The following is a 12,466-nucleotide window of genomic DNA, read 5'->3' on the forward strand; positions in this document are numbered from 1 at the left end:
CCGGCTTTAAAGGGTCTAGAAAAGGAGGTCATCTGTAACGTAGCTCCTTTATTGCTTCTGCTGTGATAGTACCTGGAAACTACACCTTGATGGCCAGGAGGAGTTGTGTTAGTGGCTGTTACAGACAGAAAGCTAAAACAGAATAGTCTAGTGCAATTTCAGGCCATCCTGTCATTGCTTCTAAGAAAGTTGGGAACAGTGGCAATAATGGAAAATGCCAGGTTCTGGTGTTTTTTTCATGGCTCCTATTGTGTTTTTGCAGAAGGACGAAATGATGTAAAGGTAAAATTGCCTGGGCCCTGCCTGATAGCGTTATTGCTGAAGGAACAGTGCCTCTGCTGATTTAGAGAAAATGAATGCTGAAGATTTTCCATGGGAATAACTTATTTTGAATAACTTTTTTTGTTGTTGTTGTTGTGTGCATGTATTTAGCATGGTTGTGTATGTATGTTGTATAATTTGGGGTTGCTTTCTGTTTAGTAAACATGACATTCATCAGATTTCTCTGCCTCAATTTCATTTTTACAAGTGTGGTTTCACATTGGCAAATTTTTACAGCTAGAATTCTTCTTTCCAGATTTGAAATGCCTTAGCCACACATATCATGTTACTATTTCAAGGAAAAGTTTATTATTATTATTATAAGGGAAAGAGTTTAAATTAATGCTTTGTTATCTGTATGTATTAGTTGTTAGTTAGATCGTGTCCAACACTTATATTTGTTCCTAGACTGTACTGTAGGTGTGCTTAAAGCAAAAGCTGGTCTGAAGCTTGGCTGAAAATCATATTCAAATGACTTCCATCTGGGCAGCATTGCTTTCTATGGGTCTGCATTTCTAGGTTAAAATACTGTTTTTAATTTCTTCTGAAGCAATGAAGGTTGTTATTGTTTAACCATTGTTAATCTGTTGATTAAACTTCTAAACCCTTGACTAGATCTGACAGAAAGGTCGAAAGGTATATAAGGACCTCAAAGTTAAGGTCATAAAGAAACAGTGAAAATTACTGAGGAGAGAGAAAGGGAAGGAGATTTTATTAATGTTCTCATTGAGGTGAAGGTAGAAAATAATTGTACTGAGTAGGACCAAAGGTTTATTTTGCTCTATATCCTGTCTCCAGCTACATCATAAACAAATGTTTAGAAAAAAAAAATGTAAGAAGAATGGCAAATATGTACAGTTTTCCCTAATGCACTTCCAGTCTCCAGTTACTTGTGGATTATGAACCCTTTGAGCTGGAATCTATTTCACTTTCCTGAATTTGTGTCTCCTCGAAACCACGTAGACTTCCAACAGCACAGCATTCATATAAAGACAACAAGATCCTGTTCTTGTGATTAGTTTATACATCATCATTTGATTTGTCCTACATTTGTTCTTATCTTTTGGTCACCTATTTGTCATCCATGCAAGGACTGCTTAGCTTCCTTCAAAGCTTTAGGTGAATGATTTTGTTGAAAGCTTTTTGGAAATGTGAATGTATCAGACAGGTTACCTTTGCTCACGTTTGCTAATCTGTCAAAGAACTGTAGTAGCTTTAGAAGGACATGCTTTTAAAAATGCCTGGTTGACTCTTTCCCAAATATACTGTATTTATGCAGGTGTCTGCTAATTCTGTTCTCTGTTATAGTTTCTATTCATTTATCTAGTAGCTGTCGGTTTTATAATATGTGGGTATACAATTCCTTGGATTTCCCTGGGATCCTTTGGTAAATTAGTGCCAGACTTTCCGCTTCCCAGTAATCACATACGGAAGTAGTTTTAGCTGAAGGGGATGTCTGCCAGTATGTAATAGTTTATCCATTTCAGTCTTGAGTTCCTGCTAAGTCCTTTGGATAAACAGTTTCTAGTGACTTCGTACTGTTTCTTTTGATCACTTTTCCAAAATAAGTCTGTGGTCATAAAATGTTCTCACAATCCCCTTCTTTGTGGAGTTTTCTGAATGCCTCCTGTTTCTTCCACAGGGATTCCAAGATTCAATGTAACTTCTCTGCAGTGGCTGTATCTTTTTAGATTGCTTTTTTTACACACTAGTCAGCTCCAAGCCACCCAGACCTGTAGAAGGCTTTCAGTTTCTGAAAACTATTACCTGCTCTGTCCACTAGCCAGCAAATGAGCACAGTCCAGTGAGGAAGCACCTTCACAGTTCTGTGGTAGGTGAGGCAGTTGCTGCAGCCTTCCCAGCTAACAGGAAAGCAGGGAATGTGGAAGGAGCCAGCTATATTGTGTGACAGTCCGTAACAAGGTAGAAAGAGTGAGGAATGGTAGGGAGTGAACATAGGAAGTGTGGGAATGAGTTGGGAACTATGAGGGTGTGGGTTAAGTAGTGTAGGGAGAACCTGAAGTGTTTTGGGGAGCTGAAGATGTAAGGGAACTGATGGATTTTAGTGAGTTTGCTAGAGGGCATATACTAACAAGCCAGGGCTGAGATGGTAGAGGGGAGTGGAAGGAGATAATGCAGTGAGTGTAAACCGCAAGCCGTTAAAACTAATGAAGCCTTGTTTTTTCCTCTCCTCTTTGTGAAGCAGTTTGTCTTAATAAGCTCTCTTCTCCTGTACCATTTTGTGGTTCGCTTCCTGCTGTCACCATCTTATTCACTCTCATTCTTGTTTTTCTAGGTTCGTTCAAATGCAGTTCTTTGATTGCTTATTCATTATTCATAAAAAATGGTACTTGGCATTCTTCACCTTCAAAGCTCTTTGCGAGCCTGCTGTGTCTGAGCCAAGATCAATGGTTAAGACAGAATTATAAAAAATGCTTTGTTCATGTGGTTCTGATTCATTCACCTATTTTTTTGTTGCATTTTAGGCTAATAACGTAGCTGGTTACATATAGATTTATCTTGAAAATACTTCTATTGAATAGTAGCATACATCTACATTACAAATGGCTGAGATACACTGAATGTTCTCAGCTCCCTGACAATTAGGTACAAATGTTGAATACCCCATCTTGCAGGGCTTAGCTGCGTGGAAACGTTATGGGTGGTCATCCTAGGAGAACAGGGCAGGTCTTCTGGATAGAAAAAGAAGGAAGTCGTTCACATCCTGACTTAAGCATATGCTCCAGGCCTGTTGTTCTTTCAGGGCCACTAGGCTTTACTGGCCCTGGCCAACCTCCCTCCACTCTGCACATAGCCTGGGAGGCCATTTAAGCCCCCGGGGTTGTCAGCCCTAACACAGTGACACCACAGCAGGGCCAGTCTCCAGCTCCCCACAGCCCTGCCCTGCGTGGGTGCAGGCCCAAAGATCCAGGCCCATATCTTGGCCTCGGACTGTCCTATCCCTAGGGATAGGCCCAATGTTTGGGCCTGGGCTTCCCCTGGCCTGCCCTTCTCCCTGTTTGGGGTGGTAGGACAGGCCTGGCTGTCAGGCCCAGCCCTGCCCTGAATCCCCTAGGAGCCCTCACTGCTGGCCCCCTGCCCACAGGGAGCAGCCAGCTATCCTGGCACCTTGACAGTTTTTGATTTTTTTTGCCTCCCTCATTAACCTTTCTGTTAGCAATTAACTATTCTCTAAGCAATTATTATTCAAACTTAGCAAAGCTGCATTTTTCCCTGGAGACTTCCTATTAGCCAAGGCTTTGGCAATGAAACCATTATGGAATAAATGACCGCAGTGATAACTTTCTTTTGTAAAGCATTTGTTTTCACCCTTCTTTCACAGATGTTTCAACAATGGGGCTACAATTCAAGGGTGTGTTAAACTAAACATAAACCTTTCAGAAACTGTAAACCCCAGAAAGCTGATGTTTATCAAGCAATAGTAGTGTAGTGTTATTTCAGAAACAGTGGGAAAGACTGAAAAGACGTACTCTATTTTGACTATAGTTTTAAACTACAGAAGTGCCGCATAAAATGACAGTGACACTTAGGGAATCGATTCCATATTACTCATCTTATCATAGGCAGCTGTATCTATTTTCAGTGGGTAACAATTTTACAGGGCCTTGTACTTCCGATAGAAAGAATTTCAAATGTTAACTTGCAACGTCAATATTTTCCCACAAGTCTTGATGTTGGCGCTGAGATTTGTTATCGTATCTGAATGGAATCTCATAACTGTGTGATGCATTTCCAGAAGTCAAAATAACAACTTTTCAGCATACAAAGAGATGCTTCAATTGCAGCTCAATGGAATAAAGGTATGTGAGCTGCTGGGCTAAAAGTGGGCACTAACCTCATCTAAAACCTCTCAGGCATAGCATGGATATCAGTAATCATGTGCTTTTAGCAGTGACCATTGGAATGGTATAACATGATGTTTTATTGATGCTTCTCAGTTTGGAAAGGCAGCACAAAGAGTCACAGAATAATTTAGCTTGACTATCTCTAGGCCACTAAAGGCCACTGAGCAGGGAAAGACTGGGTGAAAAAACCTGGCTGAGATTTAGTTTGCTTGTACCTGTGACTACAGACCTTCACTGCTCACTTTGGACTGTACAGTAAATTGATGTTTGTTTTCATAGCTTAGTGATAGCATTGGAGTTGTATAAAGTTATTATTTTAAAAGATGTATAAAATTATTATTTTAAATTATAAATTATGCTGACTTGGTAGTCCATGTTCAGGTATGTAAACTTCATAGATCATCTCATCCCTGCAATGCATGACTGGGATGCGCAGTCCTCTGTCGTGTAGTTTCTTATCTATCTCATCAAACTGACTGAGAAGTGTTCCAAGGGCCCTATTTGAAGTGTTTCTGCATACTGCCAACATTTTCAGTCAAATCCCATTCATAGCACCTTTTCTAGTGCATGTTTCATATATAAAAATATATATTATATCCTATATATTCTACTATTTAATGCTATATTTAGTACTGTTAGTACTGTTTAGTACTATATATTGTACTGTATGCTGAGAATCTCTTTAAAGGCAAAGTCTGTGGTTCCAGTGATTCAGAGGCACAACTCTTTTATTTGCTTGTTATATCAGATTCAGTTGGCCTGATAATTGCAGATGCTTCAACTGTATCAGTATTGCATTTATCAAGGTATTGATGAAAACAATGCACTGTTCATAAAAATGAAATCATTGACCTTCTAAACTTTTGGACCACTACAGCCTGTTTACTAAAGAGCACTGAGAGCATGTGGTGCCAGGGTCACGTGTCTCATCAATGTTGCCAGAAGATAGACATTTCTGTTGTTTTAAAAGGCAGTAGAGCTAGATGTTAACTGACTGTCCTTTCTGAGATTTTCAGAAGTCAAGTAAGATGCTTGTGTACTTCATCTGGCATTTCCTGAGACGTTAGAGTATACACTTACTGCAGATAAATAAATGGTCTGCGTTCTTGTATGCATGCAAAGCTGAAGTGAGGGGAGAATGAAGCCAAGTGAATTGGTAACAGTCATGACATTTTTAGACTTTTAGTTCCAGGGTCCAGCAGGGCCTGGGATTTAATCATACTGGCTGACAATGGATAAAAGCATTCCAGAGTCTGAACAGAGCAGAAACAGAAATTAGCTGATAGTGTCTTAAAACATCTTGTTATCAGATTAAATGATAATAGATTTCATATGTATTATAAATATTTTGCTTTATATTTGCCTGTACGCACATGCGTGCAGTTCCTGAAGTAATAAGGACTCTGCACAGATTTCTAAATGTGTGAGTTGAGTCCCTATTATAAAATGTTTCTAACACCATACAGCTTTGGAAGGCTTCTCATCGCTGATACTTCTTTTGGGGTGTACATAAATGGAGTGATACTGAGAAAATGATTGTTCCTGCACTCTGCTTATGCATAAGCCTTACAACAAAGAGTCCCTGCAGATTTTGCTCTCTATAGAAAAATAAAGAATGCTACTTCTGTAGGAGGGATATTGGAATATTTATCACTTTGGTGTGTGTTCAGGGAAGGGTTTTCTATCCTAACTGCCTTCCAGTAATCTGACTTTCAAATGCTCCTCCTCTGGATTTTTATCTGCATGTTTTCTTCTCCCTTATGCTGACTGAAAGGTTCCTTGTTTCCAGGGTGAGCTAATACTGCTCCTAAATCAGTCAGCTGATATAGAGGAGTAAGACTGCAAAGAAACGGAGTGGTAGCATGTTTCATTCTTCTGGGAGTAAGGGAGGAGGGATTACAGGGGGCAGAATTAGGTGCCTGAAAGAAAAACTTGGGAAAATAAGATGCTTTTCTGAAAGCTAAAACTCTATTGATGGGATTACTCCCAGAAAGGCAAATGAAAATGCAGAAGACTAACACTGAGCTGAATATTTGGAACAAAAGAATGGGAGAAAGGTTTGGCAAGGGGTCTGGGAGATGTTGACATGGCAGAGAGAAGGTATGTGGAAGTGGCTGTAACCTGGGTAGTGCCACTGCGTGAGCAGGGTGAAGGCAAACAGAGTTAGTCTGAACCAGAAAACTGGTCCTGAAGGATTTTGCCTACAGGGGGGTTCGAAAGAATTGCACAAAACTTGCAAAAAACAAAAGGAAGTCAAATAGCATGAGCCAAGAAGAAAGTGCTTCATATTAGAGTAACAGAGGCAGAAATAATAGGGGGTGGATCTGGAGCTAGATAGCTGTGGGTATTGTGGTAGCAACTGCATAAATATGGTAAGATGATATCTCTGACTGTGTTGCTCTGCCAGCAGCAGGGAATTACTCCTGAAAAGAAAGTGAGAGAAATTAAAAACAAGGCTGTAACTCAAGGACTTGGAGTCAGGCAGGGAGCATGTGCAGAAAATTACAAGAACTGTCTGAATGACAAGGGAGGGTTAACCCGTGCATCTTGCTGGATTCATTGGATAATATATTAGGATAGTTCCTATTTCTAGCAGAGACTTAGATGTCTTATGGTTAACTGAAGTAAAAAATATGTTTGAAAAGTGAGGAGCTTACGCTCTGCAAATAGATAATGATGTTGTGAAGTGATGCCTGCTTGTGATACTCACCTCTCAGAAGCTGATATTTAATGTGCAAGAAAAGAGACACCTGGACCTACCAAGGCCACGTGCAAGTCTCACTGCACAGAGTTAACAGACTTTTGCTGTCTTTCAATGCATGAAAAACTACTGCAACTAGACGACCACATGGATTCTTGTTTGAATAGATAGATTCTTGTTAGTATAGATAGAAAACTGATTAAATTCCCAGATGTGCGCCTATCTTTGTAGTTCTTCTACCAGAGCAGAAATGTGGTTTGTTGTCCACGACCTGAGTTCTAGAGTAATGTACCACAAGCAACATCTACTCTGGATCCTCACATGTTACTGAAAGAATTTCCAGGATGTTAAAATGAGATGGAGATTGTAAAGATATATTTTCTGACTCCTTTCTGTGTCTTCCTCTGCCTTTCTGCTCCATATTAACCCAAATACCTAAATGCCCAAATGTTATGCATTACCTTCTCAGCTGTATAATGTATATATAAATTGCCCTAACTGGTGCAGCTACACAGCAAACCATGTCTACAGCAAATCCCCTGCAATGTTGTTCCCTGAATTTACTGTCTTTTTCTAAACATTGCATCTTGCAATTTTTTTTAACTTTTTTTTTTTGAGACAAGGATTTGAGGTTCAGGGGCTCTACTGATATGGTCTGGAGTGACAATGCTCATGGTCCCTGAAGTAAGTTTGTTTCTACTGCCTTGCCAAGAGGGAGACATTATCCTTTTTCAGATGGCTATTCCAAAGTGCTGAGATTCTCTCTAGGAACAGACAAACAGTTTAAGGGAAATTATAAAGTTGGATGTGCTGTATGGCTTCAGGAAGCTAATACTACTAGTTGTTAGAGGCTTGGCTTTTCTCATGTATTGTTCTCTGCCATCTTTCATACCTAGGAATAGAGCTCAGCAACACAGTGTCTTTTGTAAGAGAACAGATTGGAGCTCTAATTCATTTCCATTGTTTCTGGTTTTCCTGTGTTGCCATGTCTGTTTGATATGTCTGTGTTTTGTGTTACTTATAGGGCCGCAGGATGAAACGGCAGACTGATGTCTGGGGAAGCTGGGGTGAATGGGGCAAGTGCAGTCGGAGCTGTGGTGGTGGAGTCAGCTTTCGGCAACGGCGCTGCTATTCCCAAAGGTGAAAGATAACCTCCTTTACTGAGCTCCTGCATGTATGGTCCAACATACATTCAGAACCAAAATCACTTTGTGTTTGGTTCCAGGGGAAAAAAGTCACCTGCGTCCACTTTACATGATCCTTAACTTCAGTCACATCACTGCTCTTTTGAAGACACTCTTTGATATGTCTTTGCTTTGCCTCCTTTGCTAGAAGACAGTGGTCTCTCTGTGAGATCTGAGGCTGTATAATTGGTATGGCAGCAGCTGTTCAATCAGGTCTAGTGTGGAAAGCCTGGGGGAGTGGGGAGAGAGCTCAGAGCATCGTGTTTCTCTCCCAAGAGCCAGTGGCTATGCCAAGGCTTTCTCAGACTTACCATTTCCAAGAAGGTAAATTGCCCCAGGAGAAACAGACTAGTGGAGTTGTCTCAAGCAGTGATAATGCAGTGCCGTCTCATTTGCAGCTGGGTTAGATGTAGTGAAGACAATGACTGGGAGTGCACGTGTAGGGAACAGCAGATGTGAGAGCTCCTGTTGTGGACAAAATGCAGGAAAATGAAAAAAAAAAAAAAAGCAAAAAGAAAAAGCCAGAGCCTCAATAACACCTTGAAAAAAACATCAGCCTCTTTATATTTAGAGAAATTAGAGGGGGGTTGTTTGTCTGTTTGTTTTTTAAAAGAAGAATTCAGTGTTATCCAGAACTGCTTCTTCCCATCCAACTTAAAGAAAGGTCTTTTTTAAAGGCTGTCTGTCATAGGATACACCTATGTCTTGTTGCCAAGCCGGAATCCCGCGGGGCCTGTCTCTTCATTTTAGAAGTGCTGAGATATTAGACATTTGTTGGCTTTTCAGATCAATTTCCTCTACAGCTGTTATTTTCCATAATTGTCAGCTGGAAACATTTGACCAGAACCAGGGTGTTGCACATTTTTCATGGGCATATTTCTCTTCCCTACTAATGGGTCTAGTATGTGCATAAACAGCATGGTAAGTGAAGTGCATACCTATTCTGAATTGGCTACTACTCTCCTGCTCAAAGCACGTGTCTGGGTCAGGTAAGGACACATCAGCTTGTGCTAGTGGACGAAGGACAAAAAGCTCTGCTTCTATTAATTAGCGAAAAAATAACCCTGAAGAACTATCCTGCAATTGTTCTTGGTGAGTGTCTCATTCATGCCAGAATGCAAACCATAGTAGATAATACCACTAGCAGATATAAATTTGTTTTAATAAAAAAAAAGTGCATTTTAGTTATATTATTATGCTGCTTCGGGAAACTGTGTGAGTACAATATGCTCAAAGTGAAGGTGATTTGTATTGTCTACCATGAGATGATTTTTTGCCTGTATATTCTTCAGAGAGCTTCATGTTTTTTTTCTGTCTTTCAGGACAGAAGGTGCTTCCAGTTGCATTGGACCAACTCGAAGCTATCGCTCATGCAATATTCAGGTACAATACTTGTTTGTAGTCTGTGTTTTTTTTGTTTGTTTTGTTTTTGCTTGCCTGTTGTTCCTTTTCCCCAAACAAATCATTCATGTTCAGAAGTAATTGTTAGATTCTGTCTCTCTGGCATCACAGGAATGATGTTCATCAGCAGTACCTCATCAAAAGCATATTGGTCCCAGACAAGAATTTATGCTGCTGATTTTATATGGGAGCCAGGAGGGACAGGTTTTAATTGTACACTTAGTTGTCCTCATTTTCATAATGGCCCTGAGCAAGTGTTTTCTCCTCCAAACAGAGCTGCCCAGAAGGCTCCAGGGATTTCCGGGCAGAGCAATGTGCAGAGTTTGATGGGACAGAATTCCAAGGAAAGAAATACACGTGGCTTCCGTATTACGGAGGTAATAAGTCTTACAAAGTAGAGTTATTCTTCATCCCTGACTATCAAGTTTGTTTTGAAGTGACTGTAATGTATTTGACTATACTTTTGTATTAGGTACTTCCTCAGCTGGCGTAGCAGGAGGGTTTGAGGCATGGAAAAATCCTTTTGCCAGCTGCAAAGCGTTGCTCTCACAAAGACACAATGGGCCAAGAGGCACAAACCACTGCAGCAGTATATAGTTGTCTATTGTAACAGTTGTTCTTTCAGAAACATTGCTCAAGAAAGCTGGAACTGCCTGCAGCTAGATCCTAAAGTAATAAAGAAGCAGCAGCTCTGCTGTATTTTTCAATATTGGTGGAAATACCAGCATGACAAATGAGAAACAAATGCATATGATTAGTAAGTCCTTCAGAAGACATGACGTATCTTGTAATTGGCCCACACTTTATGATGAACCAATTCAGAAGGCAGGTACAGGAACCCAGAGGTCCTTGATCTGAGCTTTGATATAATTAACAGTGGCTTAATGAATTATGAGGGATTTCAAGATGGATTTAAAGTTTTGCTTGTTGGCTGTTAAAGTAAGAGCTCTCTTGTGTTCTGTACCCACACTTGTTCTCATCCTAGAAATCTTTGTACACAGAACAAAGAACAGTACTACTAAGGAACAACCAAATATCTACCAGGCCCAACATCCCCTCTCCACCACTAGCCAAGCAGGGTGCCCAAGGAAAAGGATGAATGTCCTGAGGCTTTTTCAGGGTACTTTTCTATAACCTAGCAGTTTGTGACCCAGAAATTCACTCAATATCTGTCACTTAATATTAGTCCACCCCTCTGTTTCTGCTCTTGTGATATAATACCAGGCTCCTGATGCATTAGCAAGCTGTGGTATGTAATGTTTGTTTTTTCTCTCCTGCCAGCACCCAATAAATGTGAGTTAAACTGTATTCCCAAGGGAGAAAACTTCTACTACAGGCACAAGGAAGCTGTGGTAGATGGGACTACCTGTGAACCTGGCAAGCGGGATATCTGTGTAGAGGGAGTTTGTCAGGTGAGTCATCCTGTTGTTTCCTTCCTTTACCATTGCTTCTGTCAGTCTTTTAGTTGCTTTCCTTTGTTCTTCTTGGCCCTTCATAATAATACCTGGAAAGTTCATTCATTCAGTTTCTGAGGTGCTGAGGGACATGTTAACAGCTCTTATCTCTCTGTCTCTGGAAGTGAAACAGAAGATGCCAACTCTGTCCTTCCACTGACAACTCCTTCCCTGACTTCCCAGACTCCCTAGACTCATGTTTTCTCACAAAATCAGTCATTTGGCCAAAATGGTCATTTGGCCATTTTTTCTTTCTTTCCCTCGTTATGGTTTATTCATATTGATGCCCCTGTGCTCTGACAGGCCGTTGGGTGCGATAACATACTGGAATCTGCCAAGAAGGAGGACAAGTGCCTGCAGTGTGGAGGAGATGGCAGCTCCTGCTATGGTGTGAAGGGCACTTTTGATGTGCCCAACCTTCCCAAAGGTACAAATGATCTGGGTAGTTCGGGCAGGTGAGAAGGAAAGAGTTAAACCTAAACTGAAGCTGCTGCAAGGGCTGGTGGGAACACCTGCTCACAGGTTGATGTCGGCAAGCTTGAGTGTTCACTTGAAATGTTAGTATGGCACGTGGCTCTTCAGCTGCTCTACCATCGGAGAGTGTATTGATTGCCTCACCCTGGGAATCACTTCCTTAGTCTCAGTACAGTCTAATGTACTTGCCATGCTGCCGGTGTCTTTCCCTGTTCCAGCAGGTGCTATAAATGTACATATGAATATCTATGTAAATATCTATATCTATATATCTCCTTCATAAGACTACCCCCCTACCCAGTGCCTTGACAGTCCCACTGGAATTTCTGCAAGGCTAGAAATGGAACTGCATCTTCTGCATTTGGCCAATTTTGAGTCATTTCAGGAGAACAACTGCACTGTGATCAAATCTCTCTGGGATGAGCTCCAATATAGAACTTGCTGAAATGTAAAGGATTTAATATATATAAAAAAACAAAAACAAACAAACAAAAACAAACAAACAAACAAACAAAAACAGGCTTTGCACTGACCCCTGTGTTTACTTTTCTGATGTGAAGTTGCAACTTTATGCACATAAACTGGCCTCTTGAGAGTTTTTGGTGAAACTGTTCAGAATGCAGACAAAATGGCAGCTGAAATGCTTCAAGCCACCACCATAAAGCTCATCCAGTTGTTCAGGCACTAATGAAACTGGGAGAATTATTGGCACAGAAGTATAACTTTTTGATATCCGCAGATAGATATTGAATAATCCCTTTCATTTTTCTTCAGGGTACAATCAAATCTTTATCATTCCTGTGGGAGCCACCAGCATCCAAATTAAGGAGGTTATGCCCAGCAGGAACTTTTTGGGTAAGTCTGATATCAGAACCTGTGTTTCAGTCTGTTTGGACTTCAGACTGCATTAAAATTTGGTTTTCGGGTACAATGGGCTTTGGGCCTTGAGAGCTTGATACGGCAGAGGAAAAAATACTTTGAAAATCATGATCTGAATATTGAGTATCTTTGTTACAGTGATGCTCAACTCTGAGATTCAGGTTTACCTCATTTTCAGTGACTAAA

General features: G+C 40.6%; 1 protein-coding gene across 7 annotated transcripts in view; it reads left to right on the forward strand.

Annotated features, from left to right (window-relative positions):
* PAPLN (papilin, proteoglycan like sulfated glycoprotein) overlaps window positions 1–12,466 on the forward strand; it is a 63,297-nt gene that overhangs the window by 25,043 nt on the left and 25,788 nt on the right. For all 7 annotated transcript variants that reach the window (XM_084520034.1, XM_084520035.1, XM_084520033.1 and 4 more), the window contains exons 3-8: window positions 7,913–8,028; window positions 9,395–9,455; window positions 9,748–9,850; window positions 10,755–10,885; window positions 11,231–11,354; window positions 12,176–12,256. In XM_084520034.1, the coding sequence (XP_084376160.1) occupies window positions 7,913–8,028; window positions 9,395–9,455; window positions 9,748–9,850; window positions 10,755–10,885; window positions 11,231–11,354; window positions 12,176–12,256 (616 nt within the window). The remainder of the gene's footprint in view (window positions 1–7,912; window positions 8,029–9,394; window positions 9,456–9,747; window positions 9,851–10,754; window positions 10,886–11,230; window positions 11,355–12,175; window positions 12,257–12,466) is intronic.

This window comes from Aythya ferina, assembly GCF_964211825.1.
Source record: "Aythya ferina genome assembly, chromosome: 5".
NCBI classification, from domain to species: domain Eukaryota; kingdom Metazoa; phylum Chordata; class Aves; order Anseriformes; family Anatidae; genus Aythya; species Aythya ferina.